The sequence below is a fragment of the Arachis ipaensis genome, chromosome B1, assembly GCF_059453495.1.
Source record: "Arachis ipaensis isolate K30076 ecotype BB chromosome B1, ASM5945349v1, whole genome shotgun sequence".
Lineage (NCBI taxonomy): Eukaryota > Viridiplantae > Streptophyta > Magnoliopsida > Fabales > Fabaceae > Arachis > Arachis ipaensis.
The window spans coordinates 9,598,860-9,613,233 of NC_142436.1; the positions used below are offsets into that span (position 1 = coordinate 9,598,860).

Here is a 14,374-nt window from a genome sequence, read left to right on the forward strand (position 1 = left end):
TGGATGTTCATCCCCATAAGAATCCCACCATTGTGAAGGTGTTTTGGTTTTGAGAGCATTCTTGGCTACATCTCTACCAAAAAATTTAGCCTTACCCTTGAAATCTTCAAGTTGACTATCAATAATTGTAATGAGTGCAGGATCTCCCACAAGTATATCCAAACAATCATAAAGTCCTTTCTTAACATCATACTCAACCTTAAAATTAGGACTATAATGAATTTGTGGATTCAAATAATAGCCTGCAGCATGCAAAGGCTTAAAGAGTTGCTTGTCCCATCTTGCATCAATAATATCCCACAAAGGCTTATAACTAAAAAGAACATTGAAATAATGAATTAGACAATTACCTAATTAGTAAATAATTAAATGGTAATACTGAAAGAAAAATGTTTACTTATTACTAGTTTTATCACCTTGCTTCAACACTTTGAAAAGCATCTTTAATCTTTTCTTTTGCACAATCAATTTCAGAATACATGTATCCCATAGCTGGTTTTTCCTTTGAATCCACTATACGGAGCACGTGAAGAAGAGGATAAGCACCTCTCAAGCAATGGATAATGTTTTTCCAAAATGTTTTATCCAAAACAATATTTTCAATATTTTTTCCATCCCTTGTCTTTGAACACTTGCTTGCCTTCCACTCATCCGAGATGAACATTCTAATTATTGGATTCTTTTTCTCATTAAGACTATCCAAAGTAAGGTAGGAAGTAGCAAATCTTGTCATACCTGGTCTCACCAAATCTCTTCCTTTGGTGTGTTGTTGCAAAAGGGAAATTAGAGAAGTCCTAGAATATATGTAAGTGGTAAGTCTTCTTCCTTTGGCAATGGTGTCTTTGTGAAGAGCTAGCTTCTTCTCAAAATCTTCAAGCATCAAATCAATGCAATGAGCGGCACAAGGCGTCCAATAAAGATTCTTTCTCTTTTCCATCAACATTTGTCCTGCCTTTTTGTAGTTAGCTGCATTATCAGTTACAACTTGAACCACATTCTCTTCTCCCACTTCCTCTACAACTTCATCAATCATCTTGAATACCTTTTCAGCTGTTTTGCATATATCAGAAGCATTAATCGATTTCAAGAAAACAGTTCCCTTAGGACTATTCACAAGGAAGTTGAGAATAGTTCTCCTTCTTTTATCCATCCAACCATCTGTCATAATAGTGCATCCACTTTTCTTCCATTCAACTTTATGGTCTTCTAATGTTAATTTGGTTGACTCTACCTTCTTCTTCAATAATTTTCCTCTTAACTCATCACAAGAGGGTGGCTTGAATCCTAATCCATAGCGGGCAACCTTCTCAAACATGCTATGATATTCTTCAGATCTTGCAATATTAAAGGGAATAGAATTATTGTAGATGAATGAAGCAATTTCATCACACGCCTCTTTCCTTAGACCCTTCTTAAAAATAGAGTTGATTGTTGTTTGAGTGCTCACACCCCTTTTCTTAAAGAGACTTGCTAGTGTCTCTATTTCTTTTCCCTTTCTTTTCTCACCAACTAAAGCATCCCCTTCTTCTTCTATTCCTTCATCTTTACTTTGTATCTTTTTCTCAAAGTCTCTTGTCTTCTTAACTAAAATTTTTTGCAAACCAACAACAATATCAAACATCTCCTTTTTAACCTCATCAGAAACACTCATACAAGGTTCAACATCTTTTTTTGTTCCTGCCAAATGATGTTTCAACCTATACACTCATCCTGTCACAACCTTATCACAATACTTACATTTTATTTTCTTGGCATCTCCATCAATAGAAATCCCATGCTTCCAAGCTTTGTCACTCCTATTTCCTGGAGTATTTTTAGCGACCTTCTCGGATGCACCACCACCAACAGTTTCAGCCCCAGTATTATTTCCACCATTTTTTGCATTTGAAGCCATTTCAAACCTAAATAAATAGAAGAAAACAATTAATTCCTTAAGACTAAACTATGGCTTTTGAAGTGATAATATAGTATTAATTTTTTTTCGAGGGAAGGGGCTTAAAGCCCCAAATATAGTAGTAATAAACAAATAATACAGTACATTAATAAAATTTGAACAATTTGATATACAGCAAACTAATGAATACATTATCAAGTGAGAATACTTAAATATTACTATAAAAAATGCAACAAATTCACATAATTTTCAAAAGAAAATGGTGCAGTATATATCAAATTCACTACACAAAGGATTTCAGGATTTATGAAACATCATAACCAAAAATAACTTATCAAGAAAACTCCATAACCACTTCTTGAACAGATCATGAACTCCAAAATATTTGTTTCATCCGTGCCTAGCTAGCTAGCATTAAAAAGAAAATAAAATCATATTGAACATTACCAAAGATATGAACGTGTTCCTTGTAACATAAATTCCTATCTATACTCTCAAACACATCAATTGAAGCAACTAATTACCAATTACAGCACAAGAGCTAAATATGCTAAATATTAATACACAATTACACAAAGGCCTATATAAATATCGGATATTGTCACTAGTTTCATTAAATAGTTAACAATCTTTAACAAGATGGAATTATAAATTTTCTTCTAGAACAAACTTATATACAAAAGTATATATATCTACTAATGCTAGTCAATTGAACAAATAAACATACATGCCACTATTATCTAAATACTAACATAAATGATCTTTATTTTAATCAATAACTTTGTTCTATTATCTACTGTCTAATAATATACTTGGTATAAGAAACTCCAATTTGATGTCAGCAAGTTCACAATTGAGAATAGATTATATTACTTATTTGATTTATAGTAGTAAGCTTAAACTCCATTTTAATTATTTGAGAAGCTTACCTCAGAGTCTTTAAATTTGAGAGTTGAGAACTTGAGATACTTCACTAGATTTATTAACTTTGAGTCTTTGAGAAGCAGCAGGCCAGCAGCTGCAATTTTTCTCACATATCAACAAAGTGATATTAGCAAAAGTATTTTTCATAATTAAAAACAAAGAACAAATAAAATTGATACCACAATTCTTATTCGTATCCAATAACAACTAAATTAAAGTATTGAAATTAAATAGAGCATATAGGTAAAACTTAAAATAAAGTTTAAACATTCATAAGTAAAGTATATAAATGAATATATAATTAACTATGTTACTATGTAATGTAAGCATTTAGGCTTTATCCTGTAGCAATAGAAATATATCACTCTTTGATCTTTGTGAATTGTGAATAACAATAACAGGTAAAGCATATGCACCTAAACCCTGACGTCCTAATCTCGATTCCAAATTCCAAATATTTATAAGTGTATCATATGATTCATATCATATTGGCAACGAGCCAACTACAATTTATTTGCTAATTTGTTGAATATAATGATGGTAAAGAAATTAAAATCAAGAAGCATGAGAAGGAGTCGAGGATCTTACATGCACAAACCAGAGTTGAAGATGCTAACTGTGGAGAAGGCAACAATGGCAGAACCGCAGAAGTGCAGAGTCCCAAAATAAAAACCATAAAAGTGCAGAACTGGAATAGCGATAGGTTAGGGAAGTGGGAGTCAGCCAGTCAGGGAGAGTAGGAGAGTGATAGGGAGGTTACAATATTTCAAATTAAAACTGAAATTGAAAAGATTGAATTAAGGCGGTGAAGAAATCGAAGGTTTTTTTGTTAGATTCGGGTTGGGCCAGGCGGGTCATCCCAAACCCACTGCTATTCATCTTCCAAATTGTCTCGCTCTTGACGCGGGGGAGACAAAGACGATTTCACGATCCCACGATCTTCCACGGCGATTCTATGTTTCTGAGTTTTATCAGGAACAGAAGTAGAAACGGACACGCACAACACTTGCAGGAACGTAGAATCGCCCGTTTCTACGATTAAAGACGCGATTTTTGCTACCTTGGTGGCAGCATCTTCATCTTGTTGGAGATTATCAATAAACTTGAGAAAAATAGTCACTCAATCTCTTGATTTTCGGAGGAAGTTCTCATACTTGCTTGCTAGCTTTCTTTGTTCCTTACTCATGGCAATCATATGATTTGATTGGGAGACAAACTCTTGGACTACATCTTTAACAACATTAAACAGAGCAAATTTTTGTCCAGTGGAGATGGAAGTGTCCTCGGTAGAAGGAGGAGGAGAATCCTCAGGAATGAATTCATCATCTTCATCATCTAGAACCACCCTTTTAGAGCGAGTAGGTCTCTTATGCTGTTTCACTAAACCACCTCTCTTTAGATAAGAGTGTCTATTCTCATATGACTCATTAGACAAATCAACACCAAAATGTTCAAAAATGCAAGTTAAGAGCATGCCATAAGGAAGAGCTTTATCTTTCTCACTTCTAACATAATTGGTGCACGAAATCGTGATTGTTCATTCCTTAGTAACGGCGCCAAAAACTTAATACGCACGTTCATAATCTTAGTTCTTTTTCACAACTTCGCACAACTAACCAGCAAGTGCACTGGGTCGTCCAAGTAATAAACCTTACGTGAGTAAGGGTCGATCCCACAGAGATTGTCGGCTTGAAGCAAGTTATGGTCATCTTGTAAATCTCAGTCAGGCAGATTCAAATGGTTATGAAGATTTGATAATTAAAAGATAAATAAAATATAAAATAAAGATAGAGATACTTATGTAATTCATTGGTGAGAATTTCAGATAAGCGTATGGAGATGCTTTTGTTCCTTCTGAACCTCTGCTTTCCTACTGTTTTCATCCAATCACTCATACTCCTTTCCATGACAAGTTGTATGTTGGGCATCACCGTTGTCAATGGCTACATCCCGTCCTCTCAGTGAAAATGGTCCAAATGCGCTGTCACCGTATGGCTAATCATCTGTCGGTTCTCAATCATGCTGGAATAGGATCCAGTGATCCTTTTGCGTCTGTCACTACACCCAACACTCGCGAGTTTGAAGTTCGTCACAGCCATCCCTTCCCAGATCCTACTCGGAATACCACAGACACGGTTTAGACTTTTCGGATCTCAAGAATGGCCGTCAATAATTCTAGCCTATACCACGAAGACTCTGATCGTAAATCAGGAGGCTAAGAGATATGCATTCAAGCTTGCTTTCATGTAGAACGGAAGTGTTTGTCAGGCATGCGTTCATAAGTGAGAATGGTGATTAGCGTCACATAATCATCACATTCATCATGTTCTTGTGTGCGAATGAATATCTTAGAGAAGAAATAGGCTTGAGTTGAATAGAAAAATAATAGTACTTTGCATTAATTCATGAGGAACAGCAGAGCTCCACACCTTAATCTATGGTGTGTAGAAACTCTACCGTTGAAAATACATAAGAACAAGGTCTAGGCATGGCTGAATGGCCAGCCTCCTAAACGTGTACAAAATGATCTAAAGATGATCAAAAGATGTAAAGATTTTCAAAAGATCATAAAAACAATAGTAAAAAGTTCTATTTATACTAAACTAGTTACTAGGGTTTACAGAGATAAGTAAATGATGTAGAAATCCACTTCCAGGCCCACTTGGTGTGTGCTTGGGCTGAGCATTGAGCTTTCATATGTAGAGACTCTTTTTGAAGTTAAACGCCAGGTTGTAGCTTGTTTCTGGCGTTTAACTCTGATTTGCAACCTGTTTCTGGCGTTTAACTCCAGAATAGGGCAGAGAGTTAGTGTTGAATGCCAGTTTGCATCGTCTAAACTCGAGAAAAGTATGAACTATTATATATTTCTGGAAAGCCCTGGATGTCTACTTTCTAACGCAATTGAGAGCGTTCCAATTGGGTTTCTGTAGCTCCAGAAAATCCACTTCGAGTGCAGGGAGGTCAGAATCCAACAGCATATGTAGTCCTTCTTCAGCCTCTGAATAAGATTTTTGCTCAAGTCCCTCAATTTCAGCCAGAAATTACCTGAAATCACAAAAAAACATACAAACTCCTAGTAAAGTCCAGAAATGTGATTTTTATTTAAAAACTAATAAAAATATATTAAAAACTAACTAAATCATACTGAAAACTATGTAAAAACAATGCCAAAAAGCATATAAATTATCCGCTCATCACAACACCAAACTTAAATTGTTGCTTGTCCCCAAGCAACTGAAAATCAAATAGGATAAAAAGAAGAGAATATACTATAAACTCCAAAATATCAATGAAACTTAGCTCCAATTAAATGAGCGGGACTAGTAGCTTTTTGCCTCTGAACAGTTTTGGCATCTCACTTTATCCCTTGAAGTTCAGAATGATTGGCATCTATAGGAACTTCGAATTCAGATAGTGTTATTGATTCTCCTAGTTTAGTATGTTGATTCTTGAACACAGCTACTTTATGAGTCTTGGCCGTGGCCCTAAGCACTTTGTTTTCCAGTATTACCACCAGATACATAAATGCCACAGACACATAATTGGGTGAACCTTTTCAGATTGTGACTCAGCTTTGCTAAAGTCCCCCAATTAGAGGTGTCCAGGGTTCTTAAGCACACTCTGTTTTTGCTTTGGATCTCGACTTTAACCGCTCAGTTTCAAGCTTTTTACTTGACACCTTCACGCCACAAGCACGTGGTTAGCGACAGCTTGGTTTAGCCGCTTAGGCCATGATTTTATTCCTTTTGGGCCCTCCTATCCACTGATGCTCAAAGCCTTGGATCCTTTTTATTACCCTTGCCTTTTGGTTTTAAGGGCTATTGACTTTTTCTGCTTGCTTTTTCTTTTTCTTGCTTTTTTTTCTTTTTTTTTTTCTTTTTTTTCGCAAGATTTTCTCTATTCACTGCTTTTTCTTGCTTTAAGAATCATTTTTATGATTTTTTAGATTATCAAATAATATTTCTCTTTTTTCATCATTCTTTCAAGAGCCAACAATTTTAACATTCATAAATAACAAATTCAAAAGACATATGCACTGTTCAAGCATTCATTCAGAAAACAAAAAGTATTGTCACCACATCAAAATGATTAAACTAATTTCAAGGATGAATTCGAAATTCATGTACTTCTTATTCTTTTGTAATTAAAACATTTTTCATTTAAGAGAGGTGATGGATTCATAGGACATTCATAGCTTTAAGACATAGACACCTAAACACTAATGATCATGTAATAAAGACATAAACATAAATAAACATAGAGCATAGTAAACGAAAAACAGAAAAAATAAGAACAAGGAGATTAAGGAACGGGTCTATCTTAGTAAGGGTGGCGTCCTTTTGCTCTTGAAGAACCAATGATGTTCTTGAGCTCCTCTATGTCTCTTCCTTGTCTTTGTTGCTCCTCCCTCATAGCTCTTTGATCTTCTCTAATCTCATAGAGAATGATGGAGTGCTCTTGGTGTTCCATCCTTAGTTGTCCCATGTTGGAACTTAATTCTCCTAGGGAGGTGTTGATTTGCTCCCAATAGTTTTGTGGAGGGAAGTGCATCCCTTGAGGCATCTCAGGGATTTCATGGTGAGGAATTTCCTCATGCTCTTATTGAGGTCTGGTACGCGGAATCGTGATTACACTTTTAATTATGTAAAATTCATTGCTCTTTCTTTCCCTGGAAATGGCGCCAAAAACATGATGCCAAGACCATGGTTCACAACTCCGTGTAACTAACCAGCAAGTGCACTGGGTCGTCCAAGTAATACCTTACGTGAGTAAGGGTCGAATCCCACGGAGATTGTTGGTATGAAGCAAGCTATGGTCACCTTGCAAATCTCAGTTAGGCAGATATAAATTGATAATGGTGTTTTCGAATAATAATTAATAGAATAGGGGTAGAAATACTTATGTAAATCATTGGTGAGAATTTCAGATAAGCGAATGGAGATGCTTTCGTTCCTCTGAACCTCTGCTTTCTTGCTGTCTTCATCCAATCAGTCTTACTCCTTTCCATGGCTGGCTTTATGTGATACATCACCACTGTCAATGGCTACTTTCGGTCATCTCTCGGGAAAATGATCCAATGCCCTGTCACGGCACGGCTAATCGTCTGGAGGCATCACCCTTGTCAATGGCTTCATCTTATCCTCTCAGTGAAAATGGTCAACGCACCCTGTCACGGCACGGCTATTCATCTGTCGGTTCTCGATCATGCTGGAATAGGATTTACTATCCTTTTGTGTCTGTCACTAACGCCCTGCAATCGCGAGTTTGGAGCTCGTCACAGTCATTCAATCATTGAATTCTACTCGGAATACCACAGACAAGGTTTAGACCTTCCGGATTCTCTTGAATGCTGCTATCATTCTAGCTTACGCCACGAAGATTCCGATTAAGAGATCTCAGAGATACTCATTCAGTCGAAGGTAGAACGAAAGTGGTTGTCAGGCATGCGTTCATAGGGAATGATGATGATTGTCACGTTCATCACATTCAGATTGAAGTACGAATGAATATCTTAGAAGCGAAACAAGATGAATTGAATAGAAAATAGTAGTACTTTGCATTAATCTTTGAGGAACAGCAGAGCTCCACACCTTAATCTATGGAGTGTAGAAACTCTACCGTTAAAAATACATAAGTGATAGGTCCAGGCATGGCCGTGTGGCCAGCCCCTCTGATCTAAGAACCAGGCATCCAAAGATACCTAATACAATAGTAAAAGGTCCTATTTATAATAAACTAGCTACTAGGGTTTACAGAAGTAAGTAATTGATGCATAAATCCACTTCCGGGGCCCACTTGGTGTGTGCTTGGGCTGAGCTTGAGTGTTGCACATGTAGAGGTCCTTCTTGGAGTTGAACGCCAGCTTTTGTGCCATTTTGGGCGTTCAACTCTGGTTTTGGCTCCTTTTCTGGCGCTGGACGCCAGATTTGGGCAGAAAGCTGGCATTGAACGCCAGTTTACGTCGTCTATTCTTGGCCAAAGTATAGACTATTATATATTTATGGAAAGCCCTGGAAGTCTACTTTCCAACGCAATTGGAATCGCGTCATTTCGAGTTCTGTAGCTCCAGAAAATTCACTTTGAGTGCAGGGAGGTCAGAATCCAACAGCATCAGCAGTCCTTCTTCAACCTCTGAATCTGATTTTTGCTCAAGTCCCTCAATTTCAGCCAGAAAATACCTGAAATCACAGAAAAATACACAAACTCATAGTAAAGTCCAGAAATGTGAATTTAACATAAAAACTAATGAAAACATCCCTAAAAGTAACTAGATCCTACTAAAAACATACTAAAAACAATGTCAAAAAGCGTATAAATTATCCGCTCATCACAACACCAAACTTAAATTGTTGCTTGTTCCCAAGCAACTGAAAATCAAATAGGATAAAAAGAAGAGAATATACTATAAATTCCAAACTATCAGTGAAACATAGCTTCAATCATATGAGCGGGACTTATAGCTTTTTGCCTCTTGAATAGTTTTGGCATCTCACTTTATCCATTGAAGTTTAGAATGATTGGCATCTATAGGAACTCAGAGTTCAGATAGTGTTATTGACTCTCCTAGTTCAGTATGATGATTCTTGAACACAGCTTCTTTATGAGTCTTGGCCGTGGCCCTAAGCACTTTGTTTTCCAGTATTACCACCGGATACATAAATGCCACAGACACATAATTGGGTGAACATTTTCAGATTGTGACTCAGCTTTGCTAAAGTCCCCAATTAGAGGTGTTCAGGGTTCTTAAGCACACTCTTTTTTTGCTTTGGACCTTGACTTTAACCGCTCAGTCTCAAGTTTTCACTTGACACCTATACGCCACAAGCACATGGTTAGGGACAGCTTGGTTTAGCCGCTTAGGCCAGGATTTTATTCCTTTAGGCCCTCCTATCCACTGATGCTCAAAGCCTTGGGATCCTTTTTATTTGCCCTTGCCTTTTGGTTTTAAGGGTTATTGGCTTTTTCTGCTTGCTTTTTCTCTTTCTTTTTTTTTCTATTTTTTTCGCCCCTTTTTTTTTTCTGCAAGCTTTGTTCTTTGCTGCTTTTTCTTGCTTCAAGAATCATTTTTATGATTTTTCAGATTATCAAATAACATGTCTCCTAGTCATCATTCCTTCAAGAGCCAACATATTTAACATTCTTAAACAACAACTTCAAAAGACATATGCACTGTTCAAGCATACATTCAGAAAACAAGAAGCATTGTCACCACATCTATATAATTAAGCTAAGTTCAAGGATAAATTCGAAACTCATGTACTTCTTGTTCTTTTGAATTAAAACATTTTTCATTTAAGAGAGGTGATGGATTCATAGGACATTCATAACTTTAAGACATAGTTACTAACTACTAATGATCATGTAATGAAGACACAAACATAGACAAGCACATAACATAGAAAACGAAAAACAGAGAAAGCAAGAACAAGGAATGAATCCACCTTAGTGATGGTGGCGTTTCCTTCTTGAGGAACCAATGATGTCCTTGAGCTCTTCTATGTCTCTTCCTTGTCTTTGTTGCTCCTCCCTCATTGATTTTTGATCTTCTCTTATTTCATGAAGCATGATGGAGTGCTCTTGATGTTCCACCCTTAGTTGTCCCATATTGGAACTCAATTCTCCTAAGGAGGTGTTGATTTGCTCCCAATAGTTTTGTGGAGGAAAGTGCATTTGAGGCATCTCCGGGATCTCATGGTGATGAGCTTCATACGCCTCTTGAGCTCCATGAATGGGCTCTCTTGCTTGCTCCATCTTCTTCTCAGTGATGGGCTTCTCTTCCTTAATAGGAATGTCTCCTTCTATGAAAGCTCCAGCTGAGTAACATAGATGGCAAATGAGGTGAGGGAAGGTTAACCTTGCCATAGTGGAGGACTTGTCAGCCACCTTGTAGAGTTCTTGAGGTATAATCTCATGAACTTCCACCTCTTCTCCAATCATGATGCTATGGATCATGATGGCCCGGTCTATAGTAACTTCAGACCGGTTGCTAGTGGGAATGATTGAGCATTGAATGAACTCCAACCATCCTCTAGCTATAGGCTTGAGGTCCAATCTTCTTAGTTGAACCGGCTTGCCTTTGGAGTCAATCTTCCATTGAGCTCCTTCTACACATATGTCCATAAGGACTTGGTCCAACCTTTGATCAAAGTTGACTCTCCTTGTGTAGGGGCGTGCGTTCTCTTCCATGTTTGGCAAGTTGAACGCCAACCTCACATTCTCCGGACTAAAATCTAAGTATTTCCCCCGAACCATTGTAACATAGTTCTTTGGATCCGGGTTCCTACTTTGATCATGGTTCTTGGTGATCCATGCATTAGCATAGAACTCTTGAACCATTAGGATGCCGACTTGTTGGATGGGATTTGTTAGAACTTCCCAACATCTTCTTTGAATTTCATGTCGAATCTCCGGATACTCATTTCTTTTGAGTTTGAAAGGGACCTCAGGGATCACCTTCTTCTTGGCCACAACATCATAGAAGTGGTCTTGATGGGCTTTGGAGATGAACCTTTCCATCTCCCATGACTCGGATGTGGAAGCTTTTGTCTTCCCTTTCCCCTTTCTAGAGGATTCTCCGGTCTTAGGTGCCATCAATGGTAATGGAAAAACAAAAAGCTTATGCTTTTACCACACCAAACTTAGAATATTGCTCGCCCTCGAGCAATAAAAGAAAGGATAGATGAAGAAGAAGAAGAAATGGAGGAGAGGGAGAGTGGGGAGTGTTTCGGCCAAGAAGAGTGTAGAGGGGTGTGTTGTGTGAATTTGATGAAGAATGGAGGGCTTTATATAGGGAAGGGAGGGGGGAAAAGGTTTCGGCTATATGGGTGGGTTTGGGTGGGAAATTGGTTTTGAATTTTGAAGGTAGGTGGAGTTTATGAGGTAGGTTTATGGGGAAGAGTGGATGGATGTGAGTGGTGAAGAGGTGATGGGGAAGAGAGATTGAGGTGATTGGTGAAGGGTTTTTGGGGAAGAGTGTTTATGGGGTTGTGTGAAAGAGAGTGGTGAGAAGAAGTGAGTGGAGGTAGGTGGGGATCTTGTGGGGTCCACAGATCCTGAGTGGATCCTGTGTTCAAGGATTTACATCCCTGCACCCATTAGGCATGTAAAAATGCCTTTGCACACAACTCTGGGCGTTCAGCGCCAGGTTGGTGGCCATTTTGGGTGTTCAACGCCCATTTGTGTGCCATTTCTGGCGTTGAACGCCAGAACCATGACTGTTCTGGCGTTCAGCACCCAGAAGCTGCCCATTTTGGGCGTTCAACGCCAGAACCATGCTCTGTTCTGGCGCTGAACGCCAGACAGATGCTCCTCCAGGGTGTGATTTTTCTTCTGTTGTTTTTGATTTCGTTTTCAATTTTTATATTTATTTTGTGACTCCACATGATCATGAACCTACAAAGACATATAACTAAGAAAAATATAGTTAGATAAATAAAAATTGGGTTGCCTCCCAACAAGCGCTTCTTTAATGTCAATAACTTGACAGTGGGCTCTCATGGAGCCTCACAGATGTTCAGAGCATTGTTGAAACTCTCCAACACCAAACTTAGAGTTTGGATATGGGAGTTCAACACCAAACTTAGAGTTTGGTTGTGGCCTCCCAACACCAAACTTAGAGTTTGACTGTGGGGGCTCTGGTTGACTCTGCTTTGAGAGAAGCTTTTTCTGCTTTCTCTCCATGGTTGCAGAGGGAGATCCTTGAGTTTTAAACACAAGGGAGTTCTCATTCCATTGAAGGACTATTTCACCTCTGTCAACATAAATCACAGCTCTTGCTGTGGCCAGGAAAGGTCTTCCTAGGATGATGGATTCGTCCTCTTCCTTTCCAGTATCCAGGACTATGAAATCAGCAGGGATGTAAAGGCCTTCAACCTTTACTAACACGTCCTCTACTTGTCCATAAGCCTGTTTTCTTGAACTGTCTGCCATCTCTAATGAGATTTTAGCAGCTTGCACCCCATAGATTCCCAGTTTCTCTATTACAGAGAGGGGCATGAGGTTTATTCCTGAATCAAGGTCACACAGAGCCTTAAAGATCATGGTGCCTATGGTACAAGGTATTATGAACTTTCCAGGATCCTGTCTCTTCTGAGGCAATGTCAGTTGATCCAGATCACTTAGTTCATTGATGAACAAGGGAGGTTCAACTTCCCAAGTATCAATGCCAAATAGTTTGGCATTTAGCTTCATGATTGCACCAAGAAACTTGGCAGTTTGCTCTTCAGTAACATCCTCATTCTCTTCAGAAGAGGAATACTCATCAGAGCTCATGAAGGGCATAAGGAGGTTCAATGGAATCTCTATGGTCTCTAGATGAGCCTCAGAGTCCTTTTGTTCCTCAGAGGGAAGCTCCTTATTGATCACTGGACGTCCTAGGAGGTTTTCCTCCTTGGGATTTGCGTTCTCCACTCCCCTTGTAGGTTCGGCCATGGTGCTTATGTCAATGGCCTTGCACTCTCCTTTTGGGTTCTCTTCTGTATTGCTTGGGAGAGTACTGGGAGGGATTTCAGTGATCCTTTTACTCAGCTGGCCCACTTGTGCTTCCAAATTTTTAATGGAAGACCTTGTTTCATTCATGAAGCTCACAGTGGCCTTGGATAGATCAGAGACTAGATTTGCTAAATTAGAAGCATTTTGTTCAGAGTTCTCTGTCTGTTGCTGAGTGGATGATGGAAAAGGTTTATTATTGTTAAACCTATTTCTTCCACCATTATTAAAGCCTTGTTGAGGCTTTTGATCCTTCCATGAGAAATTTGGATGATTTCTCCATGATGAGTTATAGGTGTTTCCATAAGGTTCACCTAAGTAATTCACCTCTGCTATTGCAGGGTTCTCAGGATCATAAGCTTCTTCTTCATAAGAAGCCTCTTGAGTACTGTTGGATGCAGCTTGCATTCCATTCAGACTCTGGGAAATCATATTGACTTGCTGAGTCAATATTTTGTTCTGAGCTAATATGGCATTCAAAGTATCAACTTCAAGAACTCCCTTCTTCATAGGCGTCCCATTATTCACAGGATTCCTTTCAGAAGTGTACATGAACTGGTTATTAGCAACCATGTCAATGAGTTCTTGAGCTTCTGCAGGCGTTTTCTTTAGGTGAATGGATCCACCTGCAGAAGTGTCCAGTGACATTTTTGATAGCTCAGATAAACCATCATAGAATATATCCAGGATGGTCCATTCTAAAAGCATGTCAGAAGGACACTTTTTGGTCAACTGTTTGTATCTTTCCCAAACTTCATAGAAGGATTCACCTTCTTTCTGTCTGAAGGTTTGAACATCAGCTCTAAGCTTGCTCAGCTTTTGAGGAGGAAAGTACTTGGCTAAGAAAGCCGTGACCAGCTTATCCCAAGAGTTCAGGCTGTCTTTGGGTTGAGAATCCAACCACATTCTAGCTCTGTCTCTTACAGCAAAAGGGAAAAGCATGAGCCTGTAGACTTCAGGATCTACTCCATTAGTCTTAACAGTATCACATGTCTGCAAGAATTCAGTTAAGAACTGAAAAGGATCTTCAGATGGAAGTCCATGAAACTTGCAGTTCTGCTGCATCAG

The 14,374-nt window shown here is 38.5% G+C and overlaps 1 protein-coding gene and 1 non-coding gene across 2 annotated transcripts; one reads left to right on the plus strand and one right to left on the minus strand.

The window, feature by feature from the left end:
• Positions 1-412: 412 nt before the first annotated feature.
• Positions 413-1,651, minus strand: LOC107646074 (uncharacterized). The gene has a single exon (XM_021117178.2). It carries the CDS (start codon positions 1,649-1,651, stop codon positions 413-415), a length of 1,239 nt encoding a protein of 412 aa, XP_020972837.1.
• Positions 1,652-14,008: 12,357 nt separating this feature from the next.
• LOC148575680 (small nucleolar RNA R71) lies at positions 14,009-14,116 on the plus strand. The gene has a single exon (XR_015903595.1). It is a non-coding gene; the product is annotated as a small nucleolar RNA R71 (small nucleolar RNA).
• Positions 14,117-14,374: the final 258 nt, after the last annotated feature.